This window comes from Tachysurus fulvidraco, chromosome 5 (genome assembly GCF_022655615.1).
Source record: "Tachysurus fulvidraco isolate hzauxx_2018 chromosome 5, HZAU_PFXX_2.0, whole genome shotgun sequence".
Classification (NCBI taxonomy): Eukaryota; Metazoa; Chordata; class Actinopteri; order Siluriformes; family Bagridae; genus Tachysurus; species Tachysurus fulvidraco.
The window spans coordinates 19,524,853-19,550,202 of NC_062522.1; the positions used below are offsets into that span (position 1 = coordinate 19,524,853).

At 40.4% G+C, this 25,350-nt stretch overlaps 2 protein-coding genes across 16 annotated transcripts in view; both read right to left on the reverse strand.

Moving 5' to 3' along the window:
- The window catches only part of LOC113643184 (SH3 and cysteine-rich domain-containing protein 3), a 7,683-nt gene extending 4,595 nt beyond the window's left edge, over positions 1-3,088 (reverse strand). Inside the window, exons 1-3 of one of the 2 annotated variants that reach the window (XM_047813872.1) lie at positions 2,907-3,088; positions 2,449-2,514; positions 1,087-1,162 (exon numbers count right to left, since the gene is read on the reverse strand). In XM_047813872.1, the coding sequence (XP_047669828.1) occupies positions 1,087-1,162; positions 2,449-2,514; positions 2,907-2,944 (180 nt within the window). In that variant the 5' untranslated portion in view covers positions 2,945-3,088. The remainder of the gene's footprint in view (positions 1-1,086; positions 1,163-2,448; positions 2,515-2,906) is intronic. The other variant, XM_047813873.1, reaches the window with a different exon arrangement.
- Positions 3,089-3,867: 779 nt separating this feature from the next.
- The window catches only part of LOC113642963 (R3H domain-containing protein 2), a 50,268-nt gene continuing 28,785 nt past the window's right edge, over positions 3,868-25,350 (reverse strand). For 8 of the 14 annotated variants that reach the window (XM_047813690.1, XM_047813688.1, XM_047813687.1 and 5 more), the window contains 22 exons: positions 25,222-25,311; positions 24,989-25,112; positions 23,785-23,863; positions 23,182-23,241; positions 21,706-21,846; positions 21,272-21,380; positions 21,089-21,184; positions 20,515-20,564; positions 19,761-19,814; positions 14,649-14,881; positions 13,648-13,865; positions 13,233-13,334; positions 12,473-12,751; positions 11,606-11,735; positions 9,806-9,966; positions 9,557-9,714; positions 9,346-9,446; positions 7,439-7,584; positions 6,394-6,538; positions 5,361-5,461; positions 5,154-5,238; positions 3,868-4,745 (listed from right to left, as the gene is read on the reverse strand). In XM_047813690.1, the coding sequence (XP_047669646.1) occupies positions 4,387-4,745; positions 5,154-5,238; positions 5,361-5,461; positions 6,394-6,538; positions 7,439-7,584; positions 9,346-9,446; positions 9,557-9,714; positions 9,806-9,966; positions 11,606-11,735; positions 12,473-12,751; positions 13,233-13,334; positions 13,648-13,865; positions 14,649-14,881; positions 19,761-19,814; positions 20,515-20,564; positions 21,089-21,184; positions 21,272-21,380; positions 21,706-21,846; positions 23,182-23,241; positions 23,785-23,863; positions 24,989-25,112; positions 25,222-25,311 (3,021 nt within the window). In that variant the 3' untranslated portion in view covers positions 3,868-4,386. Of the gene's footprint in view, positions 4,769-5,153; positions 5,239-5,360; positions 5,462-6,393; positions 6,539-7,438; positions 7,585-9,345; positions 9,447-9,556; positions 9,715-9,805; positions 9,967-11,605; positions 11,736-12,472; positions 12,752-13,232; positions 13,335-13,647; positions 13,866-14,648; positions 14,882-19,760; positions 19,815-20,514; positions 20,565-21,088; positions 21,185-21,271; positions 21,381-21,705; positions 21,847-23,181; positions 23,242-23,784; positions 23,864-24,988; positions 25,113-25,221; positions 25,312-25,350 lie in introns of all 14 variants that reach the window. The other 6 variants (XM_047813694.1, XM_047813697.1, XM_047813696.1 and 3 more) reach the window with 6 other exon arrangements.

A 25,350-nucleotide genomic window follows, 5' to 3' on the forward strand; every position in this document is an offset into this window, starting at 1 on the left:
ACAATCTGCTTCAGTGACTTATGGGAGAACTGCTCCGAGTGTGTGTTCACGGTGTGTGTGTGCACTTTGGATGAGTTAAATGCAAAGAACGAATTCTGAGTATGGGACACCGTACTTAGCCGTATGTCACGTCACTAATTTTAAATTTTAAGTTGAAATAACAGATGAGGAGGGGGGAAAAGGTCATGGTGTAAAACACTTGGCTTGTAAATATTTCTGCTTAAACAAACAAACAAAAAAAAAACATTTATATAAATACTCCTTACAGCCATATATATTTCGAATTAAAATGTTTATATCTTTTTTTTTTTTTTTAGACCAGGGGTCTCCAATCTTATCCAGAAAGGGCTGCTTGGGTGGAATGAAAACCTGCACCCGCACCAGCCCTTTGCGGATAAGATTGGAGACCGCTGATTTAGACAATAGCAAGAAAGTTAATGCATGGTGGTCGATTACAATTCAATTAACATTTATTTTAAATTAAATACTAAAAAGCCGGGCTCACTAAAATCTTACAGTAGTTTGCATGTCAGATTGGTCCCGGTCACTTAAATGGGTTTCATCTAAACCTCTATTAAGCTAAAACAAGTAGTCTGTAAATAATGTCAATTTGGACCTAATGTCTTGAGCCAGTGGAATTCGGTCATTAAAAAAAGAATCTACTGTATGGACCTAATAGACAAAATGTGATTGTATACATTTAAATAATGCTCATGGAATAACCATTAGGTCCCTGGCTACAAACAGATTGAGATCTCCAGATGAACCATCAAAATTTGCCTGATATTTGGCCAGACCCTGTGATCATTAAGATGCAAAGAATCTACAAAACCTATCGAGACCCTCCAATTTGAGAAGGCACTGTTGCTGTGTTCAATCTGTCACTGAGATCATTCCAAGGAATGAGGTTTTGATTTTTGCTCTAAATATATTTCAAAGCAAAGTCAGACAGGGAGAACGAGCTTTCTAGAAAAGGAAAGAAAATGTTTTTTTGACCAATGATTATAAATCACAAAAAGTCAAACCAGACATTATGGCCATGGACTGTGTCAAAGGTTACAAAGCACAGGGAGCTTGTTAACCTACTGTGTTATCCTCCTTCATTATGTTGTCAGGAACAGGAGGACTATCATGGAGGTCCAGGGAGTCTTTCTTATCCAATCTGTGGGCAGCAAAAAGAATCAGGTGAAGTGACTCGGGTGAAAGGATGCTACAGTGTATGTAATGAAGTGATAATATTGATGTGGAAAAATCTCTGATCTCTTTCATCAGCACACACACACACACACACGCACACACACATACACACACACAGCCTGATCAGACATATAAAAAAAAAAACACAAAGTTGACTTTGGTTATATCTACAATGGCACCTGCTATTTATTAGGCTTCAGGTGAATGGTCAATTCTCAAGGTCAATGTGCTAAAAGCAGGAAAATTGGACTAGTGTAATGATCTGAGTGAGTTTGACATGAGCCAAAATGTGATGGCTAGATGACAGGGTAAGAGCATCTCAAAAACAGCAGGTCTTTGCGTGGTGTTCTCAGTATGCAGTGGATACAACATGCCAAAAATGGTCCACGGAAGGACAACCGGTGAACCAGCAACAGTGTCATGGAAACCTAAGGCTTATTGATTCACACGGGGACAAAGACAAGCCGGTCTGTTCCAATCCCACAGAAGAGCTGCCTGTGATAGTCAGGTGTCCACAAACATTCGGCAATATAGTGTATAACACACTTATTCTTTAAACACTAGGGTCCTCGTCATTTGGAACTATCGCCAAAAATTGCAGAAATTGCTGAAAAAGTTAATGGTGGCTATGAAAGAAAAGTGTCAGAACACACAGTGCATCACAGATTGCTGGACTGGACTGTGGCACCATGGAAGAAGGTGGCCCTGTCCGACGAACGACAATCTCTTTTACATCATATGGCTGTGTGTGTGTGTGTGTGTGTGTGTGTGTGTTTATGTGTGTGAATGTGACCTGGCCTCCAAATACACCAAACCGCAGTCAAACCAAGCATCTGTGGGATGTCATCTGTGGGATGTGCATGACAAACTTTCTGATCCATGGAAGCTCCACCTGACCACTTATAAGACTTACAGTATCGGTTGCTAAGGTTTTGGTGGCAGATACCACAGCGCACTATCAGAGGTCATGTGGAGTCTGAACTGTTATGGAGGCATATTAGAGACCTACACAATATTAGGCAAGTGGGCTTAATGTTGTGGCTGATCAGAGTATGCACATTGCTGATAAATTTGCAAAATTAAAAACAATCTGATCTATATACTTTTAATTTATTTCAGACTGTGTGTCTAAATTCAATTAGTGGGTAAACGATCAGGTAAGAGAAGCTTTGTATAGAGATTAGATTGAAAAACCCTGGAATACTGGTCAAGATGTTAAAGGAACGGGTCAGTGATATGCTGAACACTTACTGGTAATATTGAGACATGACAGTAAGCAGATCAGCTGCAAAACTACTGTACAGACAACAGGGGGCGCTGTAACATTAAACATAAAAAAGAAAAGCATCTTTATTGCATAACATACTGGATCTAAATTTAGGTTTATTTTATTTTTAGCATTTTTAAAATAATGCACACCACGATTTTGAATTATAAGCATACTTGGACAAAAGCAAGAAAATAAATGCATGGTGGTCGATTACAATTTGTAGCAGGAATCACACATCAAATAGATAATTATAAATAAAACAAATTTTTTCCATTTTTTTGTGGTTCCAGTCTCAACATTTTAAACGTATGTTACATTAAATCTTCAAACCATTTTTACATGATTTATGTTCAAATCTCAATTCAAATCTCAAGCAAAACGAACTATTAACAAAAGACTATTATCAAAAAACTCTTTTCTTCATTCATTTCAATCTTACCTTAGACAACGTAGAGTAAGCTGGCTTTGGCTGGACATCGGCTGGTTTAGGGGAAGTAAGCAAAGTTCAGAGCTGAACTCAAACCCATCACCCGCTTCCCAACAGGTGGGGAATTCAAGCAGACATGACTGGTCCTATTAGACATGTGTGAGTCAATGTGTGTGGACCACAAACAGTATGTGAAACAGCTGCACCTGTCAGGGGTTTATACCCTACTGAAAGCATGAACAACCCAAATGGACTATTCAAATCCTCAAATCCTCTAATCGACAGTCTCTTCTGAATAAGACTTTTAGCAGACAAGATCATATTTGACCTTAAGTCCATGTAAACAGAGTATCAGCCATATAAGTTCCTTTGAATGAACTTTTCATGTAGAAAACTTTATTAGAACAAGTGCATCAATATATCGGTTTGTTCTATTATATTCAGTTTAATTTGTTAAGCGAAGGATTTTCAATAGCTTTTCTCTTTTAATTGAATCGAGTGCTCAGTATTTCAAATAAGTAATCTTATAACCCAAGTTATTATTAATCATTATATATTTACATCCTTCATCTCTCATTCTCTACAAATGACCTCTTCATTCAAGAACACACACAAAAAGGTTTCTTTTGTCTTCTTTTATATTTTTAAAAACAAACAAAAAGAACAGAAGAAATGGAATTTACAGTAGACATTTGCAATCTTTGTGCACTTAAATACCTCAAGAGAACTTTCTGCACAGCCGTCACAAAAAAAAAGATGCGAAACACAATGATGAATGAGGAAAAGACAAGGGAGTGTAGGAAGGGGGATGAGGGGAAGTTGTGTAAAGGAACAGATTGTAAAGGAACTTTAACTTATCCACCTGGGGGGGAAAGAAATCACTGAATATATAGATTTTTTTATAATCCTTACATCACTTATATAAATATATCGAACAAAAGAGGAACGATACTTCAGTATTTTATCTGAGAGAGAGAGAGAGAGAGAGAGAGAGAGAGAGAGAGAGAGAGAGAGAGAGAGAGAATATGAGAAAGAACAGCGCAATACAGAAGTTCACGACAGCATTAAGGCAAACGGAAAGCAAGAGAAAGAAGAGAGAAAGCCGTCTTGAAAGTGCCGAAAGGGAGCGCAAGAGTGAGAAAAGAGAAAGAGGAGGAGCATCAGAAAAAGAACATGATGGATGAAATATGAGCCAGAGAAAGGGAGAGAGAAGGCGTATGATTGAAGGAGAGACGCGATGAAAAGAGAGACAGAAAAATTTGAGGAGCCTGTCCAACACCCTCTGTCCAGTGCATGGCCATGTGTGTAAGTGTGTGCGCATCTGTGTGTACATAAGGAATTATATATACAGAGGTACAACAGAGGTACACATGCTTACGTGCGTTATGTCCTCTTTGCGTAATGATACAAAAAAAGACTGAGAAAATCAGTAGGATCTCTCTCTTCTCTCTGTTCTTCCAACCCTCTCCGCTCCCGCTCTCTCTCTTTTTGCTCACTGTGAGCTAGCTCTCTCTAGTACGCGCAGGTCATAGTTCTTTTTGGCAGTGCGCAGTTTGAACAGACTTCCTCCACTGTTGTTGAGCTTAAAGGAAGCACTCTGTGCAGCCATGGTGTTGGGGAACACTGCCACCACGGTGTAGAGGTGTGCTGGGTCGTGGGTGTCACCCTTTCCTACTGCCCCGTTGCCAGCAGCTCCATGCACTTGGGTTGTGCCAGTTCCCCGGCATGCCTGCGGCTCCTTCAGCCACTGGATCTTGGCCCCACACATCGAGAGCTGGTTGAAGAGTTTGTCTGCCTCTGTGCGAGAGATGCCCTCAGGCAGGTCTGTAACCTCCAGCACACGGCTCACCACTGCACAGAGAAGCGGGTTGATACTGTGAAGGCATGCATTGAGTAGTAGTAAAGAACTTTATTTTATGACTGCAGCATTGCTGTCTTTGTATGTGGAACACAGCATCATGTCACTCAGCAACATAAATCAATCACTCTGGCTCTAAAGTATTCACTGAATGGCAGAGACAAATGCTACTGCTGTACATTACACTATACAGGCTACTGCAGGTAACGTAGCTCAGCACTGATTTTACACAGTTGTAATTTACACAAACTTGTACTGAAACCCAAAATTAAATATATATGAAAATCATTATAATCTGATATTTTAGCCATATTGCACAATCTGTTGTTTTAGCACTAACGTTGATTTACAGTGCGTGTGTGTGTGTGCCTGTGTGTGTGCGTGTGTGTGTGCAGCCATACCCACGTCAGTAGTGCCTAAATCTGTAGAGGCAGATTTCAATGTCTGTTTCTTTCCTCTGGCTCCATGCTTGATCACTCCTGAGCTCTGTGGACAGATATGCACAAATTTAGCGAGTTTACAAGGTTCTCATAGAGGAAAACACAGTGAGAGACAAGAGAGTGTATACACGAAATACATGTACCAAGTGTACATGAATGCATGCTCACCTGGTGGGAGCAGTAGGAGGACTGGCTATGGTTGTGCATGATAGTTGGGGGACACAAACTGTACTGCAGGGGCTGCCCCAGTAACGAATAGCGTCCATCTCCTGTATCATACACACAGCAAACTGTTTAGGGTTTGTGGAGCAAACCAAAGGCAGCGTATTCAGGTCACATTATCAGTAGAGCAGTAGGGAATGCAGATCTAACATGTTTGTGTTTGGATGTGTACAGTAGAGCATAATGAGGTCACATTGATCTGTTGGCTAGCAGGGTGACAGTGACACACATCTCTAATATATATAACTAATATCTCTGACAACATTTTGTATATTTCTCTATACTTGGCTGTCTGGGAAACCCCATCTGATATCAGTGTAGCTGACACAACAACTTAAAGAACCTATAAATATATTACAGCAAAACTACATTGAAATACGTTTTACTCTTTCCTTGGCCATGTTCCTTCGAAGACAACGATGGTTAAGGAGCCAGTTTAACAACATGGTGGTACAAACAAGTGGACTCCCTAAAGATGTCTACAACCTAGCTGCCTAAGTGGGATTTCCTCATGCAATGCATCACACATTTTCATCACGTTATTGGATAGCTACATGCCATAGAGAAACGAATGGGAATCAAATCGATTTAATTTGTAACCAGAATTGCCACCCCACTGGTCCTGATACATACTGTGTGTCTCTAATACTACTAAGTATCCAATTAGCCACCTATAGAATTTTACACTTATTCTATAGTAATAACGAACGAGTAACAAAGCATTGTCACCATTCTGCGGTCTCAAAAATTATGAATCAAACCTTTACACGCAAGCTATGCAACATGTATGTTTACTGTAAAGTGTAAGGTGATTATAGTGCGCATTATATCTATAGATGCAATTTGAAATATATATATAGTAATCAAATTGATGTAAAATGAGCATTTTATTTTCACCTCTGTACTGAAAAGGTGTCACATTGTGGTGCAAAAATGACTACATATTGTGTCGTGAAATGAATGTTACATTAGTGTTTACCTTGTGTGGGTCCACCAGGCCGTGGAAACTGGGAAATGAGAGGCAGTGGGCCGAGTCCAGGACACACACTGTTTCCACTGTTCGATGGAGTGGGAGTGGGTGACTGAGTAGGAGATGGCAGCGGACTACTTAACTGAGTGCTGACCTACAGAGACAGAAGAGAAAGAGATACAGAGAGAGAGATAGATAGAGAAATAGTAGTAGTGTGTATTAGGACTGCCAATTTCCCTTAAAAGTCGAGTTTGAATTAAAGCAGAAAGGGCTTGCTTTCATCTCCCATGGTTCATGTCATACAAATGCAAAGAAAATCACAAGGGCACAATAATGACGAACTCGCTCTAAAATTTACATGCGGGTTTACTTCTAGGTAGATCAAAGATATCTTTTTTTTCCCTGTACTGCTCTCCTACCAGCTGTGGCTTAATCATTTTACTGTTACTCTTCCATTACGTGCATGTTAATAATATTCTCTGCTTTTTCCACCCAGTAAAAAAGTAAAGTAAAAAAAACATTTTGTCTTGAATCAGATAAACGGACAATGATGATAATTCTAACAAGTGTGGCATTGTCCATTTAATTTTTATTCAGTCTATTGCTTTCTCTATTTTTTCAACAACTTTACTACTTTTTACAACTGGACATTTACACCTAGACTAGCTGGCTGCAGATAAACAGAATTAAAAGCAAGTGAGTGTTCAATCTGGTGTAGCCCCCAGCACACTTACTGTAGGGCAAATGTTCTGTTGATTAGAGAAGATATAACATGAGGGCATAATGTGCCCAATATGTCTTTCCAGCCATAGAAAGAGTGTCTCAGTTTGTAAAATGTAACCACAGACACACACTGCTTAGCATAACTTACAGTACACATATTACTGCACAAAAATGTACATTAACATTGTGAAAATATAGAGAGTATTTTGTTCAATCGTTGTGGATTTGTTTGCTTTTAGATAAGTAAGTATTATGAAAATAACTATAGTGTCTGAAGGGTGAAATCCTGTAGGAGAGCTTGCTTGGGGTTTTGTGTGTGTATGTACAATACCTGAGGCTCAGGTTTGCTGGGTCTCTGTTCCACACTGTAATACTTGCAGGGATTCCACTGCACCATGGGAGGATTTTGGGTAGGCTGTGGCCCATTGGGAACACTCAACTGCATCACCATAACACTTGGACCGGGAGGTGGCACTCCTACACAAACACACAGATCAACACGCATACACACAATCACACAATTAATGCTCTCCTCTGCTTAATTGTGTAAAACTCTTTCAATTTAATCAAATAAAATGCTGGTAAAAAATAAATTGTCACTGTTTATCATATATATTTATATATACTGTATATAAAAGCATATATATATATATATATATATATATATATATATATATATATATATATATATATATATATATATATATATATATAAAAGCAGAAATCTAATGTACTGTCTAATGGAGGTGTGGGTAAGTACATCCCTGATCTCAGTTGCATGACTAAACTAGATGAAAGGAGGTGAAAGGTAAGAACATCTATTTGTGTCAAAGATCATGGCAATGACCACTATAACTTCTTTGTAGGTCAGAAGGTACTGTACCAGGTTCAAAACAGTACAAGAATGCAGTAAATAATGATGTTGAGCTTGGTGGCTGGCTTCCAATCTGGAATACTCTTTTAGAAATTTAGATCAGGTTTCAAGAAAACAGTTAAAAACAGGGTGATATATTGTTAAATCCATTTAGGTACCTTGTATGTACATTTAAGCGTTTGTAAAGCCTGGATGGATAATGGGCACTGACATTTGTTGGGATTACCATTATTGACAGTTTAGGCTACACGAGTGCTTAGTGGTTAATTATTATTTGCAACAAACGTTAACTATGAGGTGATTTAACAAGATGCAGAAAAAAAATGGAACAAATTATTATAATTGTGTTAAATACAACTTGCCATTTAGCACTGGAGGCTAACTATGTGTTTATGTATTTTAAGATTCAGGCTCAGTATGATGAGGTAAATGTTTTGCAGCAGGACACACTGTCCTTCATGTTCTGTCTGATTTGTCCAACAAAGCTGACTGCGTGTTCAGCAACCGGTGATGTCAGATTTAGCCATTTAAGTCTAGTTTCAAATTGGCTAAATTCATGAGGATGAATCGGTTATTGGTATTTGTTTATCAAGGCATAAGGAGTAAAGAGTAAATGCCAAACTAGCTAGAGTTATCAAGGTTAGAGTTTTAATTTATTAAACAGGAAAACTGGAATTAGTACTAGAATTGGCTTTGTAAATAAAAAGCAGAGAAAGCCAAATATTACATGCAAAGAATTTATTTTAAATGGCCTGTGTGTGTGTGTGTGTGTGTGTGTGTGTGTGTGTGTGTGTGTGTGTGTGTGTGTGTGTGTGTGTGTGAACATATTTGTATTTATTTGTAATATATTGACTTGTATTAGCCATGTGAGTATACATAAGACACAAATGACATTTATCCTGACATTTCTATAGACAAAATAATGAGTGAGTCAAGAAGCTTTTATTGTCATTTCAACCATATACAGTATTCAGTACACGGTGAAATGACGTTTCACCAGGCCATAGTGCTACATACTGTAGAACGAAGACAGAGTTAAGGACTTAGAAAGTTAGTCCTAGATACATAAAGTGCATCTGTGCGACCTGGTGCAAACAGTGTGAGACAAAAGACAAACAAGACAGTGCAGGACAAAAGACAGTGCAAACAAAAAATACAAGGCAATACACAAAATACAACAAAGAGAAATAGCACCGACTAGTGTAAATACTGTATGTTCAAACAATATTGCATTGCAGAAATACTGAAATGAACACACGGTATTATAGCAGCAGTTACCTGAGATATTGTAAAGTATTGTGCAAAACAGCAATCAACACAAAACACAAACCCGGTTAAAAAAAAGTACTAAATTATTAAGATACCTGAATACTGTTGTTGTATCTGCTGAGGACTGCAAGGGGAAGGGGACTGAGTCATCTGATACTGATCTGAACTGGGGGGCTGCAGATAGCTCACAGATGGACTGAAATATGTACACACAAACAGATAGCCACACAAAAATAACATACTATATATGCTTCCTAGTAGAAGAGTATAGTCTTTTGCAAGTGTTCTGAATTGCGGTTTCATTACCTTGTGCTGTTCTGTTGTGTCGGCGTCAGGACGCTGTAGTAGACTGGCATGGGTGGGGCGGCTGGCATTGCACCCTGTACAGACTGGCTAACGGGCACCATGACAGGCTGCTGGTACTGCTGCTGCACCACAGGCTGAGCTTCATTAGCCACGGGCACCTAGGGTAAAGCACAGGGGAGTTCAGTGTACAAAGGATTTATATACCTGTTAAGAGTATTTCCACATGCGCATGGCAAACACTTACACTACCTGATAGGAAGGCATAGGTGTGTATTGCACCACCATGCCCTGGATCTGTCCACTCATTCCTGGACGCTGAGAATTCATGATACTGGCACTCTGCGGCTGCTGAACTCCCATCATTCCCTGGAATGCTGGCTGCTGACTGGCCATGATGGGCTGGAGAGAAGCTGATTCGGCAAATACAATGACCAAATTCAGATTGAACAAGAAAATGATAAGTAAACATAAGCTGAACATAATAAACAATTACATTTTATATAGGAGGTTATTACATTTTTAAAATGGAAACCTGGTGAGTTTGCCACCTTCCTCAAAAACTTGCATGTTTACTTTTCACTTTTAATGTCCACAAATTAAAGAAAGACTTTTCATTCAAACCTCATTCATCCAAATATGTAACCTGAACAATAGTTGTAAATCCCACGTATTTAAGTAATATTCTATGATACCATCCTACCCATCAACACTGGAAAAATTGGTGATACCCAGGAAACAGCAGAGAAAATACTGTATTTGTAGACAGACATGTCACAGATAAGGGATATATACACACACACACACCAGTCTGCCTATATACCATTGTGTAGGTGATTACGTCAACCTTCTATTTGGCCAGCCAACTTTGTCTTAGTCAGTGGGATACAAAGACTTGATCTGAAGATGGGATGTTTGCTGTTCTGTCTCGATTCGATAACTTGGTGCACAAACTGGACACAGATAGAAACCTTCTGCATGGAACACTATACAGTCAATTAAGTGATTCCCAAAATATCCTACTGTAGCATGTAAGAAGGGATCTTAAGGTGCTCCAGCACTTGGGGGGAACCAAGTCAGATTCCTAGGGATCTGTGGTGGATGCAATCGCTTTAGCCATTTCATAAAAGGCTTTAGTAAGCATATTAGCCAGCAGAGACATGCCATTTATGATGCTGCAGTCAGCATGGGAATTTTGCAATGTACTAGAGCCACCCAATGAAGTCCATACCGACTGAGAAACATTGTTTACTTAGGAATTATACTGCGGCCCTCCGTCGAGGGCTAAAATATTGAAGGTCAACCCATGATGCTGTATAATAGTACATGCACACTCTATGCAGCCGGAATATCTCCCTCAGGTAAATCACTAATGTGCACTATTATAGCATTAAACTCTACAGTATTGGAGCTCCCACATTCCCTGTCAGGTGCTGCAGAGATTTAAACATCAGTTCAACCATGTCATTTTCAGCCTGGAAAAAAAAAAAACATACAGACTTGGATGTAGGACAAAGGATCCTCATGCTCCTCTAACAAGGAACATGAAGGATATGTGGTCACTGGGCTATAAGGAGTGTCCTGGTGACATGAGCTTCTAAGTTGCACAGCATTAGCTTCAGAAATCGAAATGTTAGCTGAGTCATGTCTGCTTTGTCAGTCATATGTTCAGTTATGTCAGTCATTAGGTTACATGGCTGCGTGTAACTAGTAACTAACTGTTTTGACTCCAAATCAGGGATCAATTTGCCAGATGAGCATGCTGATTTGACATTAGTATGGCTATGGCAGGCAGGAGACCTGTAATTTTGACTGTAGTCACAAGATGCTAGGTAGATATCTCCTTATTATGTATACATGGTTGGTCAGATGTGTTAAAGTTAAGAAATGTTACTTGTGCATTTTATGCATGTAAACATATCTTGTAAAGGATTACCTTATATTGTCTTATGAGTCTATAGTCTAATATGGTCTATATTTCCCTATGAATAAATTATGGAAAAAAAAACACAACAGATGGTTAGGACAAGAAAAAAAAAAAGATAGACTAACCAGAGGGCTGTGCTGGCGGTGGCATTGGCTGGGATCGCTGGGCAGGGTACGACACCTGGTGAGACATGGCCCTGTACTGCTGTCCTGAACTTGGATACTGTCCACCAGCAGAATAATACTGCACCTGGATCTAAGAGAAAAGATGCTCAGTTTATAGTATGAAACAGCTCATGCATCCTTTATTGCTGGCGTTTTGCACAAATACAGATAGCAAGTTTATTTTAAATAGGATTTTCCCCAAAGAGCTAAAAACATTAGTGAAGCTCTAATCCCCAATATCATGACATGCAGAGCTCAATAACCCAAGAGTTGCCCTGCAAGTGTTAGAAAGCTATGTCCATCTTCAGGGTAGATAAGTAAACAAACACACAACTTCACACACACTACCCCTAAAAAAATTGGCATCTCTACACCTGGAAGTGTGACCACACACACAAAGTGCAAGATCGTCCTTACTTTCCTTCCTCAATTTCTAGATGACAGGATGTCAGTATTAGTAAAGAAGTGCGAAATGGATATTTGGGTCTCATATTTGCCACTTACTTCTTTCCTCCTAATAAGTAGTAGACATTCTCAAACACCTTCCATTTTACACACTGAGAAGTACTATAAGGTTGTGCGATTCAGTCAAGTCAACAAAACGTGCTTTTCAATCCTGCACAATTTGCGATGCACTGTAATCTTGTAGAATGCAGCCAAAATAGTCCAGACCGACATGTGACCAAAGTGACAAAATCATGGTTAAAAATGTAACAGAGGGTTTTTCTGAAAGCCATCACCAACACTAACTGAGTTCTGCTTAAGGATTTTTAGGTTTTTACAAGATTAATGACAGTGTACCCATATTGCTGTACGTTTAAATGGTACCTGCTGAGGTGGTGGAGGGGGTTGCATGTAGCCCTGTGTGGGTGGAGCTGTTTGCAGTACAGGCTGAGTTTGGGGTGGAGCTGGCGGAGGGGGGTGTGGATGGGCAGTGGGTGGCTGGTAGCTGGATGGAGGCGGGGCAATGATGTAGCCTGGCTGTGGCGGAGGATGCTGGGATAACACGGCAGGTGGAGGCTGATAGAGTCCTGGTGGCTCTGGAGCCTCACTAGAGCCCTGACGGCTCAGAGACATCTGTCCAAAACCTGGAGTCAACTCATCAGCCTGAGAGAGAAAGTAGAAGGGGAAATACATACACTAAGTAGGATCTATGTAGGCAATGAGCAGATCGGAAATAAATGTTTCACAAGTTTGTGACGAGGCATTCTGTACTGACTGTTTTTGTCAGGCATGAATTGGAGTATGAAGTGAAATCTCATTAAGTTCGTAAAGACTTTTTTTTTTTTTTTTTACTTATCCAACATTTTCAGTTATGAATCCAGCACTCTTTTGGAGCTCTCTAGGGCTTGTAGTAACTAAAATCATCAAAATTAACCTATTAACCTAAAAACTATTACCGATTCCAAAGAGAAACAGCAAGAGAGACAGATTAAAAGGGTAAAGTGAAAGACAGATATGAAGAAGATGAAGAGTACAGGCAAAATGTTGTGCTGCTTCAGAATCGATTGTACTGCTAAGAGATTCTGACAGGGTACGAGATGAGAAAATAGCAGGGAAGTGTAAAGCAGGAAAGAATAATTAGTACCAAGTTATACTGCTGAGAAGGAGAAACAGGCAGGATGACCTGAGGGCAGGAAGAGCTGGAGTATGATACAGGCTGTGGAGCTGGCTGCAAAGATGCCACCGGCTAAATACAGTCAAGGAAAAGAGAGAGAGAGAGAGAGAGAGAGAGAGAGAGAGAGAGAGAGAGAGAGAGAGACAGACAGACAGAGCGCAAGACAGAGAGAGCAAACCAATACAAATCAGGGAAAGGGAAGGGAAAAAATAACTGTTAGAGGAATTGGCAAAGGAAAAAACAAACTTAACTTAAACAAGCCTCGATACTATGTTAACAAAAAAAATAATCTCTAAAAATATGCCTATAGAATACACTAACAGTTGTAGCAGTGAATTCAAGTAGATTTTTATTTATTTATTTATTTTTAAACCAACTCTCTCACCTGTGGCAGCATGTGATTATGGCTGTGGCTGCCAATGGGGTGCTGCGGGTGAGTGTGTGTGTGAGAGAGAGTAGGGGTGGGCAGCAGAGCCGTTTGTGGAGGTGGTGGTGGAGCCTGGCTCTGAGGAACATTGGATGGGCAGCTGGATGGGCAGGGCAGGAGAGTGCGGCTCTGATGAAGTGGCTGGGGACAAGCCTCTGTGGTTATAAGAGGAAGACCTGCAAAGTAAATGTTGGTGGGAATCCAATTAATCGTTAAACTTTTAGTTTAAAATCCAGTGAACGTTTTCTATCAGCTTGCTCTGGAATAATACCTTAATGCAGTTTGTTGGAGATATGTTTCACAAAGCCAGATCGTGCTGCTATTAAACAAAATGGTTTGGCTCATTTGATGCATGACCCACCTGGAGTTAAGCTCCAGTTTATATACAGACACACAGACATTCTCCTGCAGAATCTGATGGAACTATGAATTCTGGATTGCACCATCAATAAGGGAAAGCTGTCCTGGACCTTCCGTGTTAGTGCCACCTCCATGTTTCATGTCTGGTATAAGGTTCTTTTGTTGGAAGGAAGTGTTGGGTTTTTAACAAACTTTTTAATTAAAAGAAAAGATCTGTCCACAGAACATTCTTCCAACTCTGGCTTACCTACATAGTCTTGAGCAAACTTCAGAAACAGAGGTATTCTTTTTGTGTTCAGGAACACCATTCTTGTTCAGTTTTTGTCTGATGGTGGACTCATGAACAATTAATGTTTTTCAATGCAAGCGTGGGATGTAGATCCTTAGATGTTCTATTAATGAATACTCATTTGTGGAGAAAATGGATCCCTCCACACCTGTAATTGCAATTCGCCACTCAGGCACCAGAGGGCTCTACAAATGAGATTTACCAAGCAGATAGAACGAGTGTTTCTTTTACTGTAGACCTGTGTGTGTGTGTGTGTGTGTGTGTGTGTGTGTGTGTGTGTGTGTGTGTGTGTGTGTGTGTGTGTGTGTACCTGTGCGTGAGCCCCTGGCACTGCCCTGTGAGCCCTTGCTACCCAGACTATCTCCACGTGTTAGGATGGAGATACCACTGAAGCTGCTGGCCTTGGTAACGGGAGGCCGGAGCGTGCGGTTTGAGCTGTCTGAGTCTGTGCTGCTCCATGGCCGTGGTTCCAGACTCTTCATGTCGCTGTCAGTGCTGCTTTGACGACTGCTTGGCGGCCGGCTCGAGCTCTCCTTATTCCCCCTACAGAACGAGCCAGCAGAATAGGTGGGGAAGAGTGAGGAGGAAGCAAAAAGCAGAAAGGGACAAGATGAAAGAAACAAGACAACCTTATTTTTGAGACGCTAATAAGGACTTAACATAGAGCTAGAACTTATCAAAAAGATGCACTCTAATCAAGCTCATGTTTCCAGATGTTAAACCAGAAGAAAACACACATACATAGTTTGACATACACACACCACTACAAATAAAAAAACAAAAAAAACAAGAAGTAGTATCAGCATCTCAGAGGGATACCCAGAAACAATATTTATGACAAGGCCCACAGACACTCAACCACTCACAAATCACTCAAGATGCACACTGCCTTAAATGCCTTGAGTAGTATTACAGCAAGCAAAACAAACCAGACAACATGAAACACATACTCCAACACACACAAACAGGAAACAAATACACAAATATATAGAACTCGGTATTAACACAAACTCATGCCCTTTTAAACACTTTGCATAGAAACAAACGGACACATTCACACACATTCACACACACCACTGCTAGGATACACACTCATTGCCTATGTGCTATACACTGTCTCTTTAGACAGGAGCAGCCACCATGAAAACCAATAATCAATCAAGTCATCAAATGGCAATACCAAGTATGATCTAAACAACTGGATTTAACTAGAACATAATTGCAAAATGTAAAAGATAGATAGATAGATAGATAGATAGATAGATAGATAGATAGATAGATAGATAGATAGATAGATAGATAGATAGATAGATAGATAGACAGACAGACAGACAGACAGACAGACAGACAGACAGACAGACAGACAGACAGACAGACAGACAGACAGACAGACAGACAGACAGTCATAGATAGAGTATGAAATTTGCCATTATTTAGGAGCTAACAAGACCTGTTCTGTGTGTGTTTGGGGTTTGGTGAGGTTCCTGCTCATACCGAATTCATCAGTTCATAATCATTGTTCTGTCATTTTGTTATAACTGGGAAATCAATTCATTTCCAATCACGGTACAGACGAACCCTGGACCAAGAATTTTTCAAACTCCTTTGTTAGTTCTCACACAGAGACCTCCTGCTGTATACCCTAAAAGTAACTCGCAATCATATAAACACACTTACCTGAAAATCATTGTTGCTCTTTATCCTAGTGCTCTTAGGGCTCCTGGAGTTTGCCGTAAAAAGGGTCAATAGTCTATAGATATTGGTCTTACTACAGAATTTAGTCTGCTGACAATATATTGTCAGCAGACTAAATTCTGTAGTAAGACCAATCTCTGGCATGTAGAGATCGGTAAATAACAGTGAACAGTCCAGGATAACTGATCTGACTGTATATTAAGATGATGTGCATAAGTGGGTAGTGTTTATAAAATCACTGTATACCTTGGATTAGAACTTGACTGACGACCACCTCAGCTGTATACGATATATACAGCCGAAAATAAACAGACTTCTGCTTAATCATATGCTAATGTGACATTTCATACTGAATTGTTAAATCCTGCAAAGGCATTTCTGCAACATGAACAAGATGATAATAAGCTCAAAAATATGTTGAGGACTGGAAAAACACATTTCTAATAAACTGTCCACGTGAGTCTCGACTACAAGTAATCCAATACAACGGGCACGTCACAGATACACATTTTAGCATTTAATTACAAACTGAACTGATTGTGTGTAGCCCATTTCTCTACGGTACCTCGCTATTCAACAACTAGACCACAGCCTGTCTAAAACCTTGCTAGATTAATGTGATTCTCTCACAGATATTGGACTTTGTTAAAGTGGCTTCTCAAACATCTTTATTACATTTTCCCCCCAGAATTAAGCCATTGACACCGTTATCATACAGCCTAACAATGTAGTTTTCCCTTGGACTAACTTTTTACTCTTCGCCACTAATTTTGCAGCTAAAAGTAGATCAGATGAACAGAACTTACTCATCACTGAACGTTAACTCAGGAACAGGAACTTGCTGACACATTCATAGAAGGAGAAGTATAACAGCATGTACTGGAGTGTGGTACTCCACTTATAGCACAGCAATTTGCCTGTGACTAGACATTTCTTTGTAAATTAAGCAATGTAGTCACACAATGTTCATGATTTATAGTTTGATTTAATGCTGTGGAATATCCGGATGACTAACTAGTTCCTGTTCTCATGATACGGCCAAAATAGTCATTTCCTCACCAATCCTTCTCTCTCTCCCTCTCTCTCTGTGTCCGTCTGTCTGTTTGTCTTTCTGTGTCCGTCTGTCTGTCATTCTGTGTGTCTGTCTGTCTGTCTCGCTCTCTCTCTCTGTGTCCGTCCGTCTGTCTCGCTCTCTCTCTCTGTGTCCGTCTGTCTGTCTGTCTCGCTCTCTCTCTGTGTCCGTCTGTCTGTCTGTCTCGCTCTCTCTCTGTGTCCAGCTGTCTGTCTGTCTCGCTCTCTCTCTGTGTCCGTCTGTCTGTCTGTCTCGCTCTCTCTCTGTCTGTCTCTCTCTCTCTCTCTCTCTGTGTCCGTCTGTCTGTCTGTCTCTCTCTCTCTGTGTCCGTCTGTCTCTCTCTCTCTGTCCGTTGCTCTGTCTCTCTCTCTCTCTGTATCCGTCTGTCTGTCTCTCTCTCTGTCCGTCTGTCTGTCTTGCTCTCTCTGTGTCCGTCTGCCTGTCTGTCTGTCTGTCCGTCTCTCTCTCTCTCTCTCTCTCTCTGTGTCCGTCTGTCTGTCTGTTTCGCTCTCTCTCTGTGTCCGTCTGTCTCTCTGTGTGTGTGTCCGTCTGTCTGTCTGTCTCTCTCTCTCTCTCTCTCTCTCTCTCTCTCTCTCTCTCTGTGTACGTCTGTCTGTCTGTCTCGCTCTCTCTCTGTGTCCGTCTGTCTGTCTGTCTGTCTCGCTCTCTCTCTGTGTCCGGCTGTCTGTCTGTCTGTCTCGCTCTCTCTCTCTCTGTGTCCGTCTGTCTGTCTGTCTCGCTCTCTCTCTGTGTCCGTCTGTCTGTCTGCCTCGATCTCTTTCTGTGTTCATCTGTCTGTCTGTCTCGCTCTCTCGGTCACTGTCTGTCTCTCTCTCTCTCTCTCTCTGTCCGTCTTTCTGTCTCTCTCGCTCTCTCTCTGTGTCCGCCTGTCTGTCTCGCTCTCTCTCTCTGTCGCTCTGTGTCTCGCGCTCTCTCTCTGTGTCCGTCTGTCTGTCTCTCTCTCTCTCTCTCTCTCTGTGCCCGTCTGTCTGTCTCGCTCTCTCTCTGTGTTCGTCTGTCTGTCTCTCTCTCTCTCTCTATGTGCCCGTCTGTCTGTCTCGCTCTCTCTCTGTGTCCGTCTGTCTGTCTGTCTCGCTCTCTCTCTGTGTCCGTCTGTCTGTCTCACTCTCTCTCTGTGTCCGTCTGTCTGTCTCACTCTCTCTCTGTGTCCGTCTGTCTGTCTCACTCTCTCTCTGTGTCCGTCTGTCTGTCTGTCTCGCTCTCTCTCTCTGGGTCCGTCTGTCTGTTGTGTGTCAGACAGACAGACGGACACAAAGTTTAAATCCCTCTGTCCTAAAGAGTGTTATTGGAAATTCTGACTGTTACAAAGCACTTACAACTTAAACTTCTTCTATGAACCTTAAATAGAAACAAATAAACATTACAACATAAATGATTATAATATATTTTGTTAAGATACACATGTTTAAATCAGTTTATTACTAGTCTTAGATTATGTGGAGCATACGTTTCTGTGCAAGTCACTGTGTATGAGCTGTTACTATAGAAACAATAACATATTGGAATAAGTGCAGAAATCTTTTACATTTTTACATTTATGTTACAGCTACAACTGATTGTGCTGTTAAACAAAAATAATGCACATTGTCTGAACAATCAAATTTAAGGATCCAGACATGTTGTGGTCTAATATACAATAAACAGTAATAATTCAATGCTGCTGAAGCCTTTAGTATTTCTATAAAATGTCCTTACTCTTAACTTAATTCTAAATATGAAGAACAAGCCCACTCTAAATCATTGTTCTAACGAATGTAAGAAACTCACAATTCGAGCTTAAGTTGAAAATATGACTTCCCATTTCTCCCAATTAAAATGAAAAATAAATGTGACTCACTTTTGTCCTGTGAAGCAAATGAAGCGAGTGTGACAAGTGACGGAAGACCAGAATTATATTCAGTATATTTAGAAATTGTACAAATAACCAGGCGTCAAAAGAATTCATGAAGTCTGGAATCTTATACAAATAAATGAATACAAAACACTATTGGATTGTGTGTGTGAGAGGGTGTGCTTTTAAAAGGTACAGTAATGTAGCGAACATTTGTGTATGCAATTAATGAATGAGCTGCTGCCTACACAGCCCATTACTGACACAGACGTACTGCAGAGAGCGAGAGAGAGAGAGAGAGAGAGAGAGAGAGAGAGAGAGAGAGAGAGAGAGAGATTGTACACATGGTTCCTCCTTTCTCTTTTGTACACCATTTCTCTCGTTCACACCAATAAACTAAAGCAATAAATATAAATAGTTCATTTCACATTTTTCAAAAACAAAAGCAACAAGTTTAACACGATTTGCATACTGCTGTGAGAATAGCAAGACACCCGACAAATAACTCCATAGCATGCGCTAGTTAGCAAATGACAGTTCCAGAACATTCCCCACAGCAACCATAGCAACCAGGCTTAGCCTGGACCCACATAAACAGATACACACACACACACACCCACCCACCAAAGTGCAAGTGCACAATCAAAGAAAAGGGCAAGAATGGTCGTGACTTAACAAGTCCCTCCCCCTTAAACAGCCGTGTTTCAAATCCACATACTGTAGCAGCCATGCACCGAGCTGACGCTAAGCACACACGCTGGTCACGGAAACGCGCATGGGAACACACAGCAAACACTGAGTACCTAAAGATTTGCCTCCTCCTTTGGGAGGAAGAGGAGTAGCCTTCAGTAGAAAGTCTGTGGGGTAACATTGGGAAGAGAAAGGCTGCAAGTTACTGCATTGTGTGAGGTGAAGGAAGTGACTCAACGTGTGTGTTTGGCGTGTCTTGATAGATCAGAAATCAGAAATAGAACAAACAGGCCATTATCAGGCTGCGTCCAACACAAAGGCTGGGGGGGGGGAAACCCAAAAACTTAAAGTAAGATTTTAAATGGATTTGTTTGATTTGATCATGGACCTCTGGCTGTATAGAGGAGAGAAGAAATGCAAACAACGCAGAATTTCTCCTCACAAGCCCCCAGTGTTTATCTGTCTCAGCACTCCTCCACCTCATCCGCTTCTCAGCAAAAAAAAAAAAAATGCTTAACTTTTAAAAAATGTGCTCCATGGTGCTTTAACAAAATTCATGATTAAGGTATAACTCTTATGTATACACTCATTCAATATACTGTAAGAGATCTTAGTTTAGACAATGCATTAATAATGAATCAGCCAGAATCCAAACATGTTAAACAACAAATATGATTAGAAATGCCCTTGTATAAACCTATTCTAGTACTTTAGTGTCAGCACTTAAGAAACAGGAATCAGTTAAACTAAGCAATTCATTAATACCTTTACACAAATCTCTCTTCCATGCACACAAAATCACAGCAGCAATGGATTTGTGCCCACACACTCCAACCTGTGTTGCTCATCGGTGTAGGTGTGTCTTACCTGTTGTCGTTGAGGTATCCGTTTTGTGAAGACTGTGAAGAAAAAAACACCTGCACATTACGAAGGGCTCCACAGCTAAGCTGAATACCCAAACACACAACTGTTCACAAATGCAAATCTAAACTTTGTGCTAGAAATCTATCTGTTAATTCACTCTGAAGACTTATCGAAGAATTATCGCTAAATATTCTGTAACACAAAAAGGTAAATAAAAAACTTTGTTACCGATTAAAAACTTTAGAAAGAGTTGTTCCACGTGGCCTAGCACATGAGTAGTAAATTAAATTTGTTACAAAATAAGTTATTAAATGAGTTTAGGCTAATTTAAAGCTATATATTGGAGCAAATGTTATAGTCATAGGACATGTCTACAATACAAACACAGCTGCTGGGTCCAAGAGCTCTGATCCTACAATATTATTAAAGTCATACTTCCTACATGCTACTGTGATAAGGGTAGATCACAAAAAGAGAAATATTCAAATATTTTTCCTTTTTATTTTTTGTTTGTAGATTATTAAAGTATATTATTAACAGCATTAGTAATAGTAGAAGTATTTTCTTGTGCACTTACTTCCCGAGCAAAAATCCGATCCCGAACACGTTGATATTCCTCCTCTCTCTCCTCGATAGACTTACTACGACGACCATCCTGTAGAGGAACACGAATCTGAAACAGTACAAAGCCCATTAGTTTACGGGAAACTAATTCAGTGCTCAGTGTGGATACTGTACTGGATGTACTGTGGAAGCTCACCTGGTTGTCATCTTTGTCCATGCTTGCGTCATCTCTCTTCAAGATAAACTTCTTCTGGAAATCCATAGTTCTGTCATCTTTAATGTGCTCAGAAAACCTTTGTTCGGGGCTGAGAGAGAAAGAGAGAGAGCGAGAGAGAGCAAGAGAGAAAGAGAGCGAGAGAAAGCAAGAGAAAGAGAGAGTGCAAGAAAGAGAAAGAGTGATTAACATCATAATTAATAGTCACAAAACCCAATACCTTAATTAGATCTACTAATAATTAATAACAGCATTAATAATAAGTGTGCTGTTTTTACATCAAGCCAAATTATTTCTTAAATACTTATTCACATTTTTAAATTCACATTCTTTAAAACTGAGGCAACTACAGGAGTATAATAAATGTATTTTGAAAAAATTGTAATTAAAAACACAATACTGTGAAAACTGCTTACATGCGGGTGTTGCATGTCTTATTGATGATGACCGCTTTGCCGGTTTGATCCACATTATGGTCCATGCCAAAATAAGCTGCTACTCGATGTAGCAGCATGCGATGGTATGAGGTCATCTGGGGGAACTTCTTATACTGATTGCTATAAAACAAAAATATATTAAATGAATTCTTGAACTAATTTCCAATTCCCTCTCTAATAATAAATTCTACTACTTTTAAAATCCTCTTAAAGGCAAAGTCTCAGATTTTTGAGGAATGCTTCAGAAACCCGAGTCGGGCCGAATAGTAAACAAAAATCAAAACAAACGTGTAGCCAATGAGCAGAAAGGGGCGTGTCTTGTCAATATGTGGCGGAGAGAGTGTTCAGTGCGCGTGTGTGACATTAGCAGAAAGCGGTTTTAGCATTGACATGGCAGATAAAAACAGACAAAAAAGAAAGCAATGAAAGGCTTACGATAAGGCAAGAAGTAGGACCCGTGCTAATATAGAAGTAGGAATGGAACTGAAGGAGCAGAAAGTTGGAAACATATTTACAGACTGGAGTTTCCCGAGTCAATAACTGCTGAGCTAAACGCTGTTACTACACAAATAACACCTCTTTTCTATCGTAGTAATGTAGAGAGGCAGCTAAAACTGTGTTTTGCTAGTGACAGCATATAGTTCAGGAGTTATTGACTCGGGAAACTCAAATCTGTAAATATGCGGCCAACTTTACTTAAGACGCTGAGGTTGCTTTTTCCTTTCTCGATAGGTGAGTAACGTTGGTTTTGCTTTGTTACACAGAACTAATATATGCTGTCCTTTGCATGATTATGCTTGTGTGTCATTTTTGCTTGTTTGTTTATCTGCAATCGTATTGTTCTTCCCTTCAGCTATGATAGACACATTTCTTTCCATTAGTCGCCTGGGTTACGCATGTGTGTGGGTGGAGCCATCGATACATTTGGGTTGGGGGTGGGACCCATTTGGGTTAGGTGTGTGTTTGTTTTGGTGATTTCAAATGTTGACATTGGCTTTCAAAAATCGGAGACCCTGCCTTTAAGTATTCAGGAAACAAATCAAAAAGCAAAGCTTGGAGATACCAACAAGGTGCCGTAAACACATTTCAGTGACAACAGGGATGAACTTACCAATGCACAAATTTACAATTCTTGACAAATCCACTGCCTTACACTGTCTTGCCAAACAACTTGCTGAAACACTTTGCTTGCACAGCTGATGGTCTGAACAGTATTTATTTTTCTATAAACTTCAATATTCTGGGTTATTTTTTCATAGCTTCATGACCATGCTAATTATTTCCTTTTTAGTTCTGGTATATAAAGCAACAAAATCCTATAATCTTTACAAATCTACACATCAACTATAGTATTTTACAATCTCAATAATGTCCATTGTGAAATACCTCTGTAACCTGTGAGAACATATTGAACACACACACACACACACACACACACACACACCACACACTTACTTATCATCATTAATAAACTCCAGTATATCTTGTTCCAGCTTCAGCAGCATCATTCTGTCCCTGCCCAAGTGGGTAAAAAAAATGACAAGAGACGGGTCAGTAATAATAATATACAACAGACCAAGAAAAAACCTTCTGTTATCCAAATAAATAAATAAAAATACAGACAAATTCTGTCCAACCATACAATGACAAACATTACTAAAGTTAAATTAGTAACATGCCACTAAAGAAACTAAGAAATTCGCAGTACTGTCGAATGCTTAAATCTCATTGTTCAAAAGCATGATTATATGTCTAGTTCTGACAGGAGAGCCAGATACCAGGTTAATATGAAGGTGTTCGATCTAATATGGCATCGATTCTATAGTAACCTCTACAGAGACTTTTATGGAGAATGTTCCATATAAACAGATATAAAACATATGTAGTCACTGATACAAAGAGGTTTGTCCAGAAGGAGCTTTAAGACTGTGTCTCAGTGAAAGCATGTGAAACCTTCAACCTCTCAAACTGTAGCTGTCAAATATGATGGGACAGACCAAAGACGACTAAATTATGTAAACAATCCAAAATATGAATAATAAATAAATAAATTTGTACCTGGGGTTGTTTCTCAGTGTGTTCACCAAGAACTCATGCACGTCGATGCCTGTGGAATCGGTGTACTCCTGACTGGAGTCTGCAGCAAGGAGAAAAACAGGACAGTAAGTCTATATCCCACCATCCATCTAGACTCTGGATTCAGAGCAGTTTTGTACCGAAAAGAAGGAAAAATGGAAGTTAATGTTGCCTTCTCACATCTCTGTGGTCACCTCCCACTCCCCAAATAGAAAAGGTAATTTCATTAGTGTAGCATGCCACTTGAGCATGAGTAGCATGCCGTATGAAAAAAGAAAAAAAAAAATGAAGAAATGTCAAGGCCTGTAGCAATGGGTCATCCTCGGGGTAAACAACTATCTGTTACACTAGAAGTGCCTGGAGCACAAACCGAGCTGGTCATTAGGAAATCTTGAGTGCTTTCCGAGCATTCATTAGGGAACATCAGAGCCGAGTGGCTGAAATGATCTGTTCAGACGCTCCTATTGGGATGTTTATTTCAAAAATAAATCACAAGTCTAGTCTGCTATTGTCATCTCAAGTGTTCTACTGTGAAAAAAATGCTAAACAACTTTTCAGAAATACGGTTATTATACAACAAACAGTGACTCCCAAATATTCTGTTAGCAGAAATAAATACTAACATGATAAGTATCTCTTCAAATGAACAGAAAGACATCAAATCAGACCTGGTTATTAATTAAGGTGATTGCAGCCTTTAAACATTTACACACACTCTCACTCACACGCACTCACACGCACTCACACGCACACACACGCACTCACACGCACTCACACGCACACACACGCACTCACACGCACACACACGCGCACACACGCGCACACACACACACTCACGCGCACACACACTCACTCCTCACACACACACACACACACACTCCTCACACACACTCACTCCTCACACACACTCACTCCTCACACACACACACACTCACGCGCACACACTCCCCACCCGCACACACTCCCCACCCGCACACACTCCCCACCCGCACACACTCCCCACCCGCACACACTCCCCACCCGCACACACTCCCCACCCGCACACACTCCCCACCCGCACACACTCCCCACCCGCACACAAACTCCCACAAACACTCCCCCACACACATACACTCCCACCCCCCGGCACTCCCCACCTACACACACTCCCCCACACACCCTCACCCTCTCACACAGGGGAACTTACCACGAGAGAGCATCTTGTGTGGAGTTTTGTCCTTTTTCTCCCTTTCCTCACTCTCATATTCATCTTTAGAAGACTTCTCTTCTTCTTTGTCTGACGGACAGCTGATGTGGAGCTGAATAATGTCCTAAAGAGTTTAGGATATAAATGATAAAAGGGGAAAAATACTCAGTACACAGTTTTGCAGGAAACAGTTCAACGCTTCTGGGAGGTCTGAGAAGGGCATGGTGCAGTACCTGGCTCTCTGCAGGTCCATCACTAGAAAACATGCCTGATGACTCCTCGCATACTGCTAGGCTCCTCACCAGCTTTAGCTTGGCATTGGACTAAAATGAACATCACCGAATACATAATTAAATCTCTGC